The sequence below is a fragment of the Nerophis ophidion genome, linkage group LG02 (assembly GCF_033978795.1).
Source record: "Nerophis ophidion isolate RoL-2023_Sa linkage group LG02, RoL_Noph_v1.0, whole genome shotgun sequence".
Taxonomy (NCBI): Eukaryota; Metazoa; Chordata; class Actinopteri; order Syngnathiformes; family Syngnathidae; genus Nerophis; species Nerophis ophidion.
The window spans coordinates 20,683,334-20,700,555 of record NC_084612.1 but is presented as its reverse complement, the minus strand read 5'-3'; the positions used below and the strand labels follow the sequence as shown (position 1 = coordinate 20,700,555).

General features: G+C 39.8%; 1 protein-coding gene across 2 annotated transcripts in view; it reads left to right on the top strand.

Moving 5' to 3' along the window:
• The first annotated feature begins 2,055 nt into the window (after window positions 1-2,055).
• Window positions 2,056-17,222, top strand: part of LOC133537662 (AN1-type zinc finger protein 3-like) — a 46,488-nt gene continuing 31,321 nt past the window's right edge. The window contains exon 1 of one of the 2 annotated variants that reach the window (XM_061878800.1): window positions 2,056-2,431. In XM_061878800.1, the coding sequence (XP_061734784.1) occupies window positions 2,349-2,431 (83 nt within the window). In that variant the 5' untranslated portion in view covers window positions 2,056-2,348. The remainder of the gene's footprint in view (window positions 2,432-17,222) is intronic. The other variant, XM_061878799.1, reaches the window with a different exon arrangement.

The following is a 17,222-nucleotide window of genomic DNA, read 5'->3' as shown; positions in this document are numbered from 1 at the left end:
ACACATATAAAAACACACGTTTAAGTGGATTTTTAAAAAGTAGTTACAATAAATAATATCACTGCGTGATTCTTCGAGAGGTTAAAATATAGAGAGTCAGTGCATTATGTTTCGGGAAGATACATGTACTGTAAATTATAAACACCTGCCCATTCTCCAGTCGATATGGAGCAGCATAAAACACTGCTTTCACCGGCTTTTATCTTAATACATGTTGCATGTCAGTGATATGCGTGTGCCAAGATAAGATGAAAATAATACTTTGCTCTACCTAATCTTGTGTTTTCTCAAACCTTCGTTTTCCGCCGAAGTTTAGCACCTTGACAAAACACCCTGTGTAAAATGTTGTGGACAAACAAAGATGGAAGTAATTATATTATAGACAACAGAGCAGGCGGAGAAGTATTAGACATGGGAAACTTCAGGCAGCTGTCTGCGATCGTTCAGCAAAGACAAAGGAGGCTGGCTTACACAGAATGTACGAGGAGGACCACATAAATACACATAAAAAAAGATCCCAAAACACAGCATTCAGGGGCTTCCAAAACTGTGCGCAAGCTCATGCCTAAATACATGAAACTTATGATTCTGACAATGAGTTCAAACCCCGGCAGAGTCATACCAAAGACTATGTTTGAAAACAAAATGAGTATTGTTTTTATTTTCAAATAGACACATGTATACATGTATAATGGAGTGAAACACCAAATTAAACTCACTGTTAAAACGTTTGCCCAGTTTGGGTACCATCTCTACGCTGCTGACCCGCTTCCGCTTGAGATGGTCTCCTGTGGACGGGACTCTCGCTGCTGTCTTGGATCCGCTTTGAACTGAACTCTCGCGGCTGTGTTGGAGCCACTATGGATTGAACTTTCACAGTATCATGTTGGACCCGCTCCACATCCATTGCTTTCGGTCCCCTAGAGGGGGGGGGGGGTGGGGGGGGGGGGGGGTTGCCCACATCTGAGGTCCTCTCCAAGGTTTCTCTTAGTCAGCATTGTCACTGGCGTCCCACTGGATGTGAATTCTCCCTGCCCACTGGGTGTGAGTTTTCCTTGCCCTTTGTGGGTTCTTCCGAGGATGTTGTAGTCGTAATGATTTGTGCAGTCCTTTGAGACATTTGTGATTTGGGGCTATATAAATAAACATTGATTGATTGATTGATTGGGTACTAGAGCAGTGGTTCTCAAATGGGGGTACTTGAAGGTATGCCAAGGGGTACGTGAGATTTTTTTTAAATATTCTAAAAATAGCAACAATTAAAAAATCCTTTATAAATATAATTATTGAATAACACTTCAACAAAATATGAATGTAAGTTCATAAACTGTGAAAAGAAATACAACAATGCAATATTCAGTGTTGACAGCTAGATTTTTTGTGGACATGTTCCATAAATACTGATTACTTCTACTTCTCTGCATTTATAATTGAATCAATTGTTTATTTTTCAACACGTTTTTAGTTATTTTTAAAAATTTTTTTTCAAATAGTTCAAGAAAGACCACTACAAATGAGCAATATTGTGCACTGTTATACAATTTAATAAATCAGAAACTGATGACATAGTGCTGTATTTTACTTCTTTATCTCTTTTTTCAACCAAAAATGCTTTGCTCTGATTAGGGGGTACTTGAATTAAAACAAAATTCACAGGGGGTACATCACTGAAAAAATGTTGAGAACCACTGTTCTAGGGGACAAGTACAGTAGTTTGAAAACAAAATGAGTATTGTTTTTATTTTCAAATAGACACATGTATACATGAATAATGGAGTGAAACACCAAATTAAACTCACTGCTAAAACGTTTGCCCAGTTTGGGTACTAGAGTAAAGTTAGTTTTTTAAATACCCTTCAAAGCTATGGGGTTCCTCTTTGTAGGTTTTGCATGGATCATACCAAGTTGACGAAAAAGCCCGATGCTCTTTCTGAGGTGTTTAAGTGTGTACTTATTCATTCTAAGCGTTAATAACCAATGCGTATTTTAAATCCACTTTCGTGGTTTAATGTCGTCGGTAGAGCATTTAGCCGCCTGGTTTGCCCTCAATACTTCCCCGCATCCCTCGCAGTGGTTCAGTCCTCTCTCCAGCTGATCGGCCCAGGAATCCCCGGTGGTTCCGTCCGTCATCGGCTTTGACGGCTCCGATGTTTCACTCTCCCTTTAGGCTGTTTTAATCCACTGGACTTTGTGGCCGCCCGTGTCGGCAAACTGCTCCTCGGCTGGTGCGTTGTGGATATTCTAAGGAAATCTTCGCATCTTGTCCTAACGCGGCGAGTTAAAGGCCCTAGTTTCCATCCCCGGATTCACCTGCTGCTACACGGAGAGCCTCACCACGGCAGACCGTCATGGGGGACACGGGGAGCGAGGGCAGCAAGCCCCCGAGTAACGTCAACGTCGTACCCCCGCGTTGTCCGTGCGGCTTCTGGGGGTAAGAGCGAAAACCTCATGTCATTTTCTTGTTTTACCTTCACTGTCGACGGTTAGCTTAGCCGTTTTAGCCATTAGCGGTAGCAGCTCAAGCTGGGATGAGCTCGTTATGAGCCCCCGTCCTCCTCCCCTCCTTATTGTTTTGGAGCATTAGCTGCGAGCTAACCCCTGCTGGCCTCCTTCACGTCCCCCCTGACGGGAGCGGATAATCCAGCTAATGTGGCAGAAGCAAGAGCGCTAGTAACATGGGATGGTAAAAGTGTTAGCAAAAACTTGGGAGAGGGTTTGTTCGACCATGACTATAAAGTCGTTCGTGTATCAACCCCCTCACTTCAACCTGATTTATTGTCTATTTTGTGTGCTGTACTGGGAAGCGGCATGATTCTGACACTGTTTTTGTTTGTGAATGCACCACAGAAGTGTTATTTTGTGGTTAGTATAGCATTTTTAATAAGACACATTCAGAAAATTAACATTATTCATTATTATGTATTCCAACACCCCTTTACTAACGTTGGCTAAAATGAAGTCTCGTTGACTTTGATATTATTTGGCTAGCATAACTTAAAGGCCTACTTAAATGAGATTTTCTAATTTAAACGGGGATAGCAGGTCCATTCTATGTGTCATACTTTATCATTTCGCGATATTGCCATATTTTTGCTGAAAGGATTTAGTAGAGAACATCCACGATAAAGTTCGCAACTTTTGCTTGCTAACAGAAAAGCCCTGCCTCTACCGGAAGTCTCAGACGATGATGTCACATGTTGATGGCTCCTCACATCTTCACATTGTTTTAAATGGGAGCCTCCAACAAAAACAGCTATTCGGACCGAGAAAACGACCATTTACCCATTCATTTGAGCGAGGATGAAAGGTTCGTGTTTAAGGATATTGATAGCGAAGGACTAGAAAAAAAAAAAATGCGATTGCAGTGGGACGGATTCAGATGTTTTTAGACACATTTACACGGATAATTTTGGGAAATCCCTTATCTTTCTATTGTGTTGCTAGTGTTTTAGTGAGTTTAACAGTACCTGATAGTCGAAGGTGTGTGTCCACGGGTGTGTTGACGCACAGTGTCTCAGGGAAGTCGACGGCAGCTTTATGAACGGCACTACCTCAGCTGATCTCCGGTAGGAAGCGACTTTTTACCACAATTTTCTCACCGAAACCTGCTGGTTGACATTCGGTCGGGATCAATGTTTGCTGTGATCCATAGTAAAGTTTCACCTCCGTGAATTTTAAACAAGGAATCACCATGTTGTTTGTGTGACTAAAGGCTAAAGCTTCCCAACTCCATCTTTCTACTTTGACTTCACCAATATTAATTGAACAAATTGCATAGGATTCAGCAACACAGATCTCCAAAATACTGTGTAATTATTACGCGACGTTTTCAAGAAGAAACTCCCGGGAAATTTAAAATTGCAATTTAGTAAACTAAAAACACCGTATTGGCATGTGTTGCAATGTTAATATTTTATCATTGATATATAAACTATCAGACTGCGTGGTCGGTAGTAGTGGGTTTCAGTAGGCCTTTAAAAACAAAGCCTTGGTTGACAACAAAATAGCAGGGAGGGCTCTAGGTTGGCAACACTAAGTTGGCCCTAGTGTGTGAATGTGAGTGTGAATGTTGTCTATCTGTGTTGGCCCTCTGATGAGGTGGAGACTTGTCCAGGGTGTACACCCGCCTTCCGTCCGATTGTAGCTGAGATAGGCTCCAGCGCACCCCTTGAGCCGTAAAAAATGGATGGATGGATATAGCATTTAAAATAACACATTCAGAAAATTCACATTTTTCATTATTATGTATTGCAACACGCCATTACTAACGTTGGCTAAAATGAAGTCTTGTTGACTTTGATATTATTTGGCTAGCATAACTTAAAAACAAAGCCTTGGTTGACAACAAAATACCAGGAGGGCTTTAGGTTGGCAACACTAAATTGGCCCTAGTGTCTGTGAATGTGAGTGTGAATGTTGTCTGTCTTTCTGTGTTGGCCCTGCGATGAGGGGCGACTTGTCCAGGGTGTAACCCGCCTTCCGCCCGATTGTAGCTGACATAGGCACCAGCACCCCCCGCAACCCCAAAGGGAATAAGTGGTAGAAAATGGATGGATGGATATAGCATTTTTAATAACCAGGGTTGGGATATTTCCGCGGATCCGTGGAATTCCGCCGATTTTGGCGCCACCAGGGTCATTTCTGTGAATTTAAATATGGGGAGAAAATTATAGGGGAGTTAAGTACTCGTGGTGTTTTGTCTCTGCGTTGACCTAGTTATCAGTCAGTACAAGGCAGAGAATTCCCGCGAACAATATAATGCCAATGTGTGAAGGCACCAGAATGGCTAGCTCTACTATCAGCTGACAACATCAACCAATGACGTTGCCCGTTATAGGCGTCTGCACGCGTCATTTGCCGACAATATCTAGTCCCTGATCCTCAATTATTGTGATTGTTTCTGAACTCGTATTCTGTTTATATTGTGTTTATCAGCGACTAATCTGGAAAGAAAACACAGTAGCTCTCGATTAACACGTTTCTTTATTGACAAAACAGTTTCAGACATGGTTAAGCTTATTCAAGATAGGAATGCTTCATTAGCGAAAGATATCGATAAGGGCATGAGAAACAAGTGGAACTGGGCATGGCTCGATATATCTATCAAACTGAAGGTGAAAATTAACAACAATATCATAGAAGTAGACGAACTGATCAGCAATTTCATTGCAAAGTGCGATGAACCAGGACATGCTCAGTGCTTATATTGCAAGGACATTGTAAACAATGGATCTCGGGGAAAGGTGGCACTCTTTGACCACGCGAAATCGGCAAGGCATCTAAGTAAAGTGAGTTTACGGAGAAGAATTCTGGTTAATCCATTTGTAGGCCTATTTTTGTTTATAATCCAAAAGTGTGCAAGAATTTGATATATTTGTAAACTTGTATACATAAATTTCATCACATGATACATTTCTATGAAAATATTGGCTAATAAATATGAAATTTTGGTCAGGAGAATATTGTTAGATTTTGACTCGAAATAGCCGGAAATGCATCCTAAGGTAACATAGATTTCAAAATTTTTCTGGGGGGGCATACCCCCAGACCCCCCTACGTGCACTCCGGTGCGGCCGCTGTGTGGCCTTCCGCAAATCGGTGTTTTAGGAATAAAACATTTTTAGCTGATTTTGTAAATCTTCATTCCCATACCTGAATAACACACATTCAGAAAATTCACATTATTCATTATGTATTGCAACAGCCCAATACCAACATTGGCTAAAATAAAGTCTTGTTGACTTTGATATTATTTGGCTGACATAACTTAAAAACCAAGCCTTGGTTGACTACAAAATAGCAAGGAGGGCTCTAGGTTGGCAACACTAAATTGACCCTAGTGTGTGAATGTGAGTGTGAATGTTGTCTATCTGTGTTGGCCCTGTGATGAGGTGGCGATTTGTCCAGGGTGTACCCCGCCTTCCGCCCAAGTGCAGCTGAGATAGGCTCCAGCACCCACCGCGACCCCAAAAGAGACAAGTGGTAGAAAATGGTTGGATGGATGGCTCTAGGATTTTTTCTTGGTTGACCAATTCATGAGTCAGGGCTAAAAAAATAATGATTTTCATGACTTCAGTTCCTATTTTTTCCAATAATATTAGTAATGACACACAGCGCAGTCATTTGCGATAAAAAAGTCGTTTTAACTGAATTTGACCGAAGAATATTCAACAAAATATTTAAGCCTAACACAAGTAACAGTGGCAAAAATGTTTCATGTGTGAAGGTGACAGTTACAGAAACGGATAGCGCTCGAGCGCCTGCTAATAGAGATGAAAAAGATTCAAGTAGCACTGATATTCACACACACACTAGGTAGGGCTTCATACTGCATTAATATATACTAATTTTTAAACTTTCATGCAGAGAGGGAAATCACAACTAATTAAATTTACCAAAGGTGTATTTATTAAACAGTTACTAAGCAGTGGCACATTCATGTCATTTCCAAAACAGAAAGTGCAAGATTGTCAGAGACATTTTAAAACAAGCTATAAGTACACTTTTGTGCATGATGTCACTAAGATGACATATCAAAACAACACTAAGTTAAAGTGTACTTTTTGTACACTGCAATAGTTTAAAACAAATAAAGTGCACTTTTTTGAATGATTTCACACAAGATATTTCAATAACTGTCAAATAAAAATTAGCTGCATAATAGGTTCCTGTGGACGTTATTTCCTTATGTTGTGGACTTTTTTTTTTTTCATACGGTGTTGATCTGGAGATAGTTGCTTCGGCATTTTGTTGGTGTGGCACCGAACGGAGATGTCGACATGCGGAGTGTCAAGCACTCTTCATTCTCTAGCGAGTGACTTTTCTAATGATGCTACATTAGTAGTGCTGCTCCTTTTTGCAGCAACGCTTTGGCCACATAAATATTGAACATTTTCCCGCTTAAAAATCCAAACCAAAGCCGGACGATGGATCCCGTGCTGTTTTTCTTGGGAATTAATTTTTTTCTCCATTGGTTACCAGATTCGCAACTTCTCTCTCTCGTATTACCACCCGCACCTCACTGTTAGCATCACAGCTAACGTTACCATGTCGCTACATGTCTGCTCCGCGGGAGCGTGTGACGTTTCACACGAGACATGTGTAAGAAGGTGCGCTTGTTTTAAGTCTCTGTGAGAAGGAGAGACAAGAAAGAGTGGGAAACGCATGCAGTGTGATGCCCGCAGCTAAAAGCACTTGCGTGAGAATGTATACTCAAATATCACGATATAGTCATTTTCTATATCGCACAGAGACAAACCCGCGAGATATCGAGTATATCAATATATCGCCCAGCCCTAACACTAGGTGTGGTGAAATTACCCTCTGCATTTGACTTATCCCCTTGTATCACCCCCTGGGGGGTAGGGAGAGCAGTGAGCAGCAGCAGTGGCCGCTCTCGGGAATTATTTTGGTGATTTAAGCCCCAATTCCAACCCCTGATGCTGAGTAGGGATGTAAGTTTTTTAGTCTTTGGTATGACTTGGTCGGGGTTTGAACTCATAACCTCCCGATTTCAGGGCGGACACTCTAACCACAAGGCCACTGAGCAGGCATGACCAGGCAATACATATAAAACGCAAAAATTAGTGTCTTCATCCTTATGCATAATTAATGAAAACAGACAATTTTGCATTGGCAATATTGTTTTGGATCACAACACAACTTAAGAAATTATTAATAGTAACTTTAATATGAGGCCCACAGGGTATGAAATGGAAACAGCTCAATTTACAAATACTCGCTCTGGGGGTGGGCCAAAAAAGTTTGCATTCATGCTGTGATTGGGCAGCCAAATTGTCGAACAGTTTTAGAACATTTCTCAACGAGCAATTGCAAGGAATTTACCATCTACGGTCCGTATAATCATCAAAAGGTTCAGAGAATCTGGAGAAATCCTTCAGGCGTTACTGCATCAAAAACCGACATCAGTGTGTAACGGATATCACCACATGGGTTTAGGAACACTTCATAAAACCACTGTCATTAACTACAGTTGGTCGCTACATCTAAAACTCTACTATGCTAAGCCAAAGCCATTTATCAACAACACAAAGGAACGCCGCCGGCTTCGCTGGGCCCGAGCTCATCTAAGATGTGGAAAAGTGTTCTGTGGTCTGACGAGTCCACATTTCAAATTGTATTTGGAAACTGTGGACGTGGTGTCCTCCGGAACAAAGAGGAAAATAACCATTCGGATTGTTATAGGCGCAAGGTTCAAAAGCCGGCTTCTGTGATGGTATGGGGGTGCATTAGTGCCCAAGGCATGGGTAACTTACACATTTGTGAAGGCACCATTAATGCTGAATGGTCCATACAGGTTTTGGAGCGACATATGTTGTCATCCAAGCAACGTTTTCATGGACGCCCCTGCTTATTTCAGCAAAACAATGCCAAGCCATTTGTTACAACAGCGTTGCTTCGTAGTAAAAGAGTGCTGGTACTTTCCTGGCCCGCCTGCAGTCTAGACCTGTCTCCCATCGAAAATGTGTGGCGCATTATGAAGCGCAAAACACGACAACAAGACCCTGGACTGTTGAACAACTTAAGCTGTACATCAAACAAGAATGGTAAAGAATTCCACTTTCAAAGTTTCAACAAATAGTTTCCTCAGTTCCCAAACGTTTATTGAGTGTTGTTAAAAGAAAATGTGATGTAACACAGTGGTGAAGATGCCCTTTCCCAACTACTTTGGCACCTGTTGCAGCCATGAAATTCTAAGTTAATTATTATTTGCAAAAAAAAAAATGGTTTATGAGTTTAAACATCAAATGTATTGTCTTTGTAGTGCATTCAATTGAATATGGGTTGAAAAGGATTTGCAAATCATTGTATTCCGTTTATATTTACCTCTAACACAATTTCCCAACTCATATGGAAACAGGGTTTATATATATATATATATATATATATATATATATATATATATATATATATATATATATATATATGTGTATGTATATGTGTATGTATATGTAGGTGTGGGAAAAATCACAAGACTACTTCATCTCTACAGAACTGTTTCATGAGGGGTTCCCTCAATCATCAGGAGATTTTAATGGAAGCATTCACATACAATGGTTTATATAGGGAACAGAGTGGGTGGGTACAGGCAGGCGGAGGGTGTGGTGATTGGCTCATGTGTTACCTAGGAGGTGTTTCCGTCTGTGGCGGCATGTTGAAATGATTTCACTGCGCTTGTTGAGGGATGATAGATCTGGATGATATATAATAAATATTTTCTCTTTTAAGCATAGGTTGCATCTTTTATAACCACTGTTATAAGGTGTGCTGGATGCACGAATTTGCCATATTATTGAATGTTCAACATTATTGTCTTTGAGGTTCCAAATGTGCTTGCTGAGTTCTGTAGAATTCCGCAAAGTTTGGTTTCTAAAGGAGGCCTTGTGATTATTCCATCTGGTTTTAAACGCTCCTTCGTTTAATCATACGTACGTGTCGGATGTGTTAATGTCCTTGCGTGTTACCTTTGCTTGGTAAACGACTGATGTTTGTAAGCACCCTCCGTTGAGAGGGCAATCAGGTTTCTTGCGACAGTTACATTCCTTATTGGTTTCAGAGTCGTTTAGTCTGGGGGTGGGCAGTCCTTTTGCAATTGCTTTGTTGTGGTTTGAAATGATTTGTTTTATGTTATTCGTACAGCTGTAGCTCAATTTAATGTTGTTCCTGTTGAATATTTTTCTTAGGGTGTTGCCTTTGAGGAAGTGTTTGTCGATCAGAGTGAGGAACTTGTGGCCGATATTGGTTGAGACGTTTTTGCTGAATGGTGGATTGTACCAGATGATGTTGTTTCGTTTTCTGCTCTTTTTTTGGTTGGTTTCGTGGCGTGGGTTCATAGGTGAGGGTGAAGTTGTACAACTTCACCCTCACCTATGAAGTTTTACAACACTGGTACTGGGACAGTGTGACGCAGTGGAAGAGTGGCCGTGCGCAACCCAAGGGTCCCTGGTTCAATCCCCACCTAGTACCAACCTCCTATCGTCCGTAGTGTCCTTGAACAAGACTATGCACCCTTGCTCCTAAATGGTGCTGGTTAGCGCCTTGCATGGCAGCTCCCTCCATCAGTGTGTGAATGGGTAAATGTGGAAGTTGTGTCAAAGCGCTTTGAGTACCTTGAAGGTAGAAAAGCGCTATACAAGTATTTAAGTGTAAGCCACTGTGACACTATTGTTTTTTTTGTTTTTTTGTTTTTTTTATAAATGTCTAATGATAATGTCAACGAGGGTTTTTTAATCACTGCTATGCTGAAATTATAACTAATATTGATACTGTTGTTGACAATATTAATTCTCTTTTCACTAATTTTGGTTTGTTCTGTGTCGTGTTTGTGTTTCTCAGTTGCTCTGTTTATTGCAGTTCTGAATGTTGCTGGGTCAGGCTTGGTTTTGGAATTGGATTGCATTGTTATGGTATTGCTGTGTATTGTTTTGTTGAATTGATTAAAAAAAAAAGATAAAAATAAATAATAAAAAAAATTGATTTAAAAAAAAAAAAAAAAGAGAATCGATTCAGAATCGCACAACGTGAGAATCGCGACTCTAATTCGAATCGATTTTTTCCCACACACCTAATAAATAAATAAATACATATATATATTTGTGTGTGTGTGTGAGTGTGTGTGTGTATATTAAAACAGATAAAAATAATGTTGCTAATCCAGTGTTTAAGATTGCCTCAGTGTTTTACGGCTAGATAACCATTTCCGAGAGCAGTCAGATTACTTTTGTTGTAAGTAGTAACGTAATGTGTATTTTATTCTTTAAAAATTAACAAATTGGCCGTTGCTATGTCACAGCAAATTCCGTTCATTTTGTTTATGAATGTTAGGTGTATATCCTCACGCTTGTGCGCGGGATAGACAGAGCTCTACTTGCTCACTGCTGTAAAAACCACTGGCTTTAAAACTACTTCTCAGCCGCTTTTAAACTGGGTTTTAGTTAAACATTGGATGCAGATAAGAGCTATCATTAGCTTCTGTGCTAAGTTGCTAACAGAAGTGAACAACGGATGTGATAAGCGATAAAGTCATTACAAGGAGAGCAAATTGGAATATGTTTAAATAAAGCTGTAGTCACTCACCAATTGCCAAATGCAGTTGCTGTCCAAGACATTGCTCTTCCAGAGTCAAAAAGTCAGCAGCTCCTTCCATCCATCCATTTTCGACTGCTTATTCTCTTTTGGGGTCGCGCGGGGCGCTGGCGCCTATCTCAGCTACAATCAGGCGTAAGGCGGTGTACACCCTTGACAAGTCGCTACCTCATCGCAGGGCCAACACAGACAGACAACATTCACACTCACATTCACACACTAGGGCCAATTTAGTGTTGCCAATCAACCTATCCCCAGGTGCATGTCTTTGGAGGTGGGAGGAAGCCGGAGTACCCACAGGGAACCCATGCATTCACGGGGAGAACATGCAAACTCCACACAGAAAGATCCTGAGCCTGGGATTGAACTCAGGACTGCAAGACCTTCGTATTGTGAGGCAGACACACTAACCCCTCTTCCACCGTGAAGCCCAGCAGCTCCTTGTCATTTAAAAAAAAGTTTGATGCTCAGCGCGTCATGGTGCTTCAGAAAGAAGCATCCATAAACACTGAAGGCGTGGAGGTGAGCCAAAGAGGATGCCCTGTGCTTCACCGGGCAGACGCAGAGAAGAGCAAACAGCCGTAACAAAGGCGCATCAAAAGATACCAGTATGGCGGTATTGTCTGAAATATATACCGCTTTCTAAAATATACCAGTTTTTATTATAATACCAGCATATCGTGCAGCCCTTCCTCCATGGTTTAAATTCTAATTTTGGGGGGTTATGGAGATCCAAATACACAAAAACAGGTGCCAACATGTAAGAAAAGTAGGTTTTTCATAATATAGTGTGAAGTGAATTATATTTATATAGCGGTTTTCTCAAGTGACTCAAAGCGCTTTACATAGTGACACCCAATATCTAAGTTACATTTAAACCAGTGTGGGTGGCACTGGGAGCAGGTGGCTAAAGTGTCTTGCCCAAGGACACAACGGCAGTAACTAGGACGGCACAAGCAGGAATCGAACCTGCAACCCTCAAGTTGCTGGCACGGCCACTCTACCAACCGAGCTATGCCGCCCCAAAGGTGTTTAGCATAAGACAGGTATACACTTTGGGAAACAGTTTCTTCCTGGAATAGATTATTTCAGTTTTTAGTGTTTTTTAACTGGCCATAACCTCTCTGGTTCCTGCTCCGGTATAGCTTGGTTGGTAGAGTGGCCGTGCCAGCAACTTGAGGGTTCCAGGTTCGATCCCCACTTCCGCCATCCTAGTCACTGCCGTTGTGTGCTTGGGCAAGACACTTTACCCACCTGCTCCCTGTGCTATCCACGCTGGTTTAATTGTAACTTAGATATTGAATCACTAGAGAAAAAGAGCTATATAGATGTAATTAACTTCACACTTCACTTCACATGTCAAAGTTTACACAGGCCCCCAAAATAGCTGTCCAAAGCTATGTCTGTAACACTGGTGTTAGTGTTCTGTTTGAAAACTTGAAAGTGTTTGCTTGGTCAGGCTTTTGGTTTGGTCCAAAATACTGTACATGGTTTCCCCAAAACTGCCAAGAATACCTGTGGTGATGGGTGCATGGTCCCCATGACGTCATCAAGTAATTTGCATAATTTGCTATTATGACATGATTTCTATTAAAAGGTCTCAAAAAATGTATACATTCATTATAAACATCTGTTGTTATAAAATAGTATTAACATGTACCTGTGTATTTGTTATCGTTTTGCCATATTTTCAATTGTTGCTGCTTTTTGTACAATGTACTTTGTTGAGATTTCTTCAAGTGTTTCCAGACTTTCAATGACTTTAAAAAAATTAAAAACAACTAACCACAATTTTAGCATCTTCTGGCCTTATTGCAAAATGTACTTGTGTTAAGACACGACGACCGCTGTCCCTCGATGTCGCTGACGAAAGAGGCGAGCTGCAGGGAGCATGACGTCCCATTTGCTTGGCTCTGTTGCTCTGGTTGGACTCTCTGTCCTCTTAATATTTGCACATTTTGTAGATAGCTGTCAGCGGGTATATCTACAATGTATACAAAAATCAGGTCCACATTCACATGCTGATAACACTGAGACAGTCACAATGGAGTGTGTTTTGTTTACATCTGGCTTTGGTAGGGCAATTTTTGATTATCAAAATATTTTTCCCGTGGTCACGTTTTGGCTACATCACTTGTGAATAGTGCGAAAATATTAGGCTATATATATATATATATATATATATATATATATATATATATATATATATATATATATATATATATATATATATATATATATATATACACATATATATATATAAATTCATACTGTAGCAACCAGCTAATTTTAATGTTTTATGTTAGTGTGTGTTTGGATTTGATGTCAGTTTTACCCATGGTCGCATACACACCGTCGGTGTCTGAAAGATGATTGGCGGAGGATGAGGAAGTGTTGTTGTGTGTCCGGATAAGTGCAGACTCACGAAACGATAATGTTTGCACGGTAGGTAAAACTTGTTGCGTTGTGCCGTTTTTTTTCGTAAGATTGGCAATAAAAGTTAAATATAGCGTCAGACTTTGTGATTTCTTCTGGGGGCTACAACATATTATAATACTTTTAATTTGTTTTCAAGTAAAAACAAACAAACCTTATTTTCAAGGTGTGGCAGTAATCACAATGCTGTGGCGGCACACCACATTCAAATACATTATAAGGGGAAACCCTGCTCTATATGCACCCACTTCATGAATCCGAAACGTTTGCAGATCGTAACATGTTCTTCACTACAGAAAATGAAAGAAAAATAAATATAAAATAATAATATTTAAACAAAAATAAGCTTTTATTGTCTTCACATCTCACATAATAGCAATGTGACATTAATGCGTGACATCAACAGTGTTTTCAACATATCAATATCGACTGATTCCAACCACCCTAAGCTTAGCTCCTTTGAGATTTCATGTAAGTAACGTCAAAAACAATCACTGAGGTGACAAAGCACCCTTTCCTGTCTGTTCCAATCATTCTCATTAGTAGCAGCAGTGGACCACTTACGGACTGATTGGGTGTCGTGTTCGCCAACTTTCTTTGTCTTGATAAGCATATAGTCATTTCTTTCCTGCTTATGTTTCCAATTCTCTTTGATTAACCTGATTTGATTACCTCCGCCAGTGAAAGTTTTGTTTTCTCCTTGGTTGTGATGTGTGGTCTGTAACCAGTAAAAACTTGTGATCATATGTTAGTGAAATCAAGTAGGGTTTCACCTAGATAGCCAAGATACCTGTGGCAGGGGTGGCAGGGGTGGCGTGGTTACGATGATGTAATCATATTATTTGCTTTATGATTTTTTTTAAAAAGGCTAAAAAAAATGTATACTGTACCTAGATTTTAAAGAAAAATGTGGTATTCATTAGTATTGGCATATGTTTTTATATTATGCCATTTTGTTATATTTTAAATTGTTGCACAATGTACTTTGTTTATAGTTCAAGTGTTGTAGAAACTTGGAGACTTTTTTTTTATTTATTAAAAATGACTAGCAACAAATCTAGTCTGGTGTTAATATAGTTAAGAGGCTCCTGTCCCTCGATGACCCTGACAAAATCTCTCCTTACCACGGTCCTCCTAAAATTTGCACATTTTATAGATCGCTGTCCATGGATATCCGTAAAGTTACGTCCACATCGAATTTTGGTGCATCAGCAGCCAATAGTGCGCAAAAAATAGGCTATTTATGTCCATTCATACTGTACCGACTTGTTCGTGGTAATATATATATATATATATATATATATATATATATATATATATATATATATATTAGGGGTGTAACGGTACACAAAAATTTCGGTTCGGTACGTACCTCGGTTTAGAGGTCACGGTTCAGTTCACTATCGGTACAGTAAGAAAACAACTAAATATTAATTTTTTGGTTACTTATTTACCAAATTTGTAAACAATGGCTTTATCCTTTTAACATTGGTAACACTATGATTCTGCCCATGTTAATCCACACTAAACTGCCTCAACGAGTTGCTCAGATTAAATAAAATGACAAAACTTTTCTTCTACATACAGTATAAAAAGTGCAACATTAAACTGTTTCAAGTCAACTCATCATGCTTAATTTATTACAGCATTTGGGAAGCCTGTAGTTGATTTTTATTATGTAAATATTATATTTGTATCAACATGTGATAGCAGGGACCCTGCCATTCAAAACTAGGCTGCTACATTACTAATGATTAATGTAACTATAGCTGAAAAAATTGCACATTAGCAATAAGAGAGACTATTCATCCCTGAACACCATGGAGTTCATGTAGGCTTTATGATGCACTTACATTATTATATCAACAATCAGAGACAGAAACTCTTCATTCATCATAAAGTCCTTTTATTCTGCTTCAACACAGCTCAATCGACACTGTCAGTAACACACACACACGCATACGCCGCAAAATGAGCTAAGGTTACGCTAAAAAAGAACGCAGAGTTTGAATATAATTACAACACTTTATGTACATATTTATTTACATATGTATATAATATTTACATATTTATATAATATGTAACTATAAGCTCCATTCACAGACAGAGTCCCATTGCTTTTATGAGCGGTCGAGCAAGTCGAAAGCGGAAAAAAATAAATATATATACATATTTTTTATTCTTATTTGTGGCGGCCATAATTCTTTCATGGCGGGCCGCCACAAATAAATGAATGTGTGGGAAACCCTGTGTGTGTGTGTGTGTGTGTGTGTGTATGTGTATATATATATATGTGTGTGTATATATATATATACACACACACACACACAGGGTTTCCCACAGGTCAGGCATCTATTTGTGGTGGTGTGGTCGGGTGGCGAGTTTATACCAAAAAGTTCTATTTTGGTTTCATCTGACCACATGACATTCTCCCAATCCTCTGCTGTATCATCCATGTATCCATTTTGGTATAAACTCAACTCGTCGTGTTTGGAGGAAGAAGAATACTGAGTTGCATCCCAAGAACACCACACCTACTGTGAAGCATGGGGGTGGAAACATCATGCTTTGGGGCTGTTTTTCTGCTAAGGGGACAGGACGATAGATCCGTGTTAAGGAACGAATGAATGGGGCCATGTATCGTGAGAGTTTGAGCCAAAACCTCCTTCCATCAGTGAGAGCTTTGAATGGTTGACCAAATACTTATTTTCCACCATAATTTACAAATAAATTATTTAGAATTCCTACAATGTGAATTCCAGGATTTTTTTTCACATTCTGTCTCTCACAGTTGAAGTGTACCTATGATGAAAATTACAGACCTCTGTCATCATTTTAAGTGTGAGAACTTGCACAATCGGTGGCTGACTAAATACTTTTTTGCCCCACTGTATATAATATTTATATAATATTTACACATTTATATAATATGTAACTACAAGCTCCATTTTACAGACACAGTCCCATTGCTTTTATGAGCGGTCGAGCAAGTCAAAAGCCTGGAAGAAAAAAAATAAAAACATTTTTAAATTGTTTTATTTGATTTTATTTGTGGCGGCCGTAATTCTTTCGTGGCGGGCCGCCACGAATAAATGAATGTGTGGGAAACCATGATGTGTATATATACGTATATATCTTTATCCATCCATTTTCTACCGCTTGTCCCTTTTGGGGTCACTGGGTGCTGGAGCCTATCGCAGCTGCATTTGGGCGGAAGGCGGGATACACCCTGGACAAGTTGCCAACTCATCCCAGGGCCAACACAGATAGACAGACAAAACTCACATTCACACACTAGGGCCAATTTTAGTGTTGCCAATCAACCTATCCCTAGGTGCATGTCTTTGGAGGTGGGAGGAAGCCGGAGTACCCGGAGGGAACCCAGGCAGTCACGGGGAGAACATGCAAACTCCACACAGAAAGATCCCGAACCCAGGACCTTCGTACATAAAATATATAAATATAAAAAAGTGCAATTCCCCTGTAAAGGAGATACGTTTTGTGAAAAGTGTTATATTACACCAAAAGTTACCTCTTTACCATTTATAAACAAAAAAACTATACGTTTCTTCAGTAGGCCAAGTGACATTGTCGATCAAAAAACTTTGTAATAATGGACATCATCCTTAACTTTCGGATTTCCTAATTGTAATTTATTCAGTCAGTTACTGAACTAACCT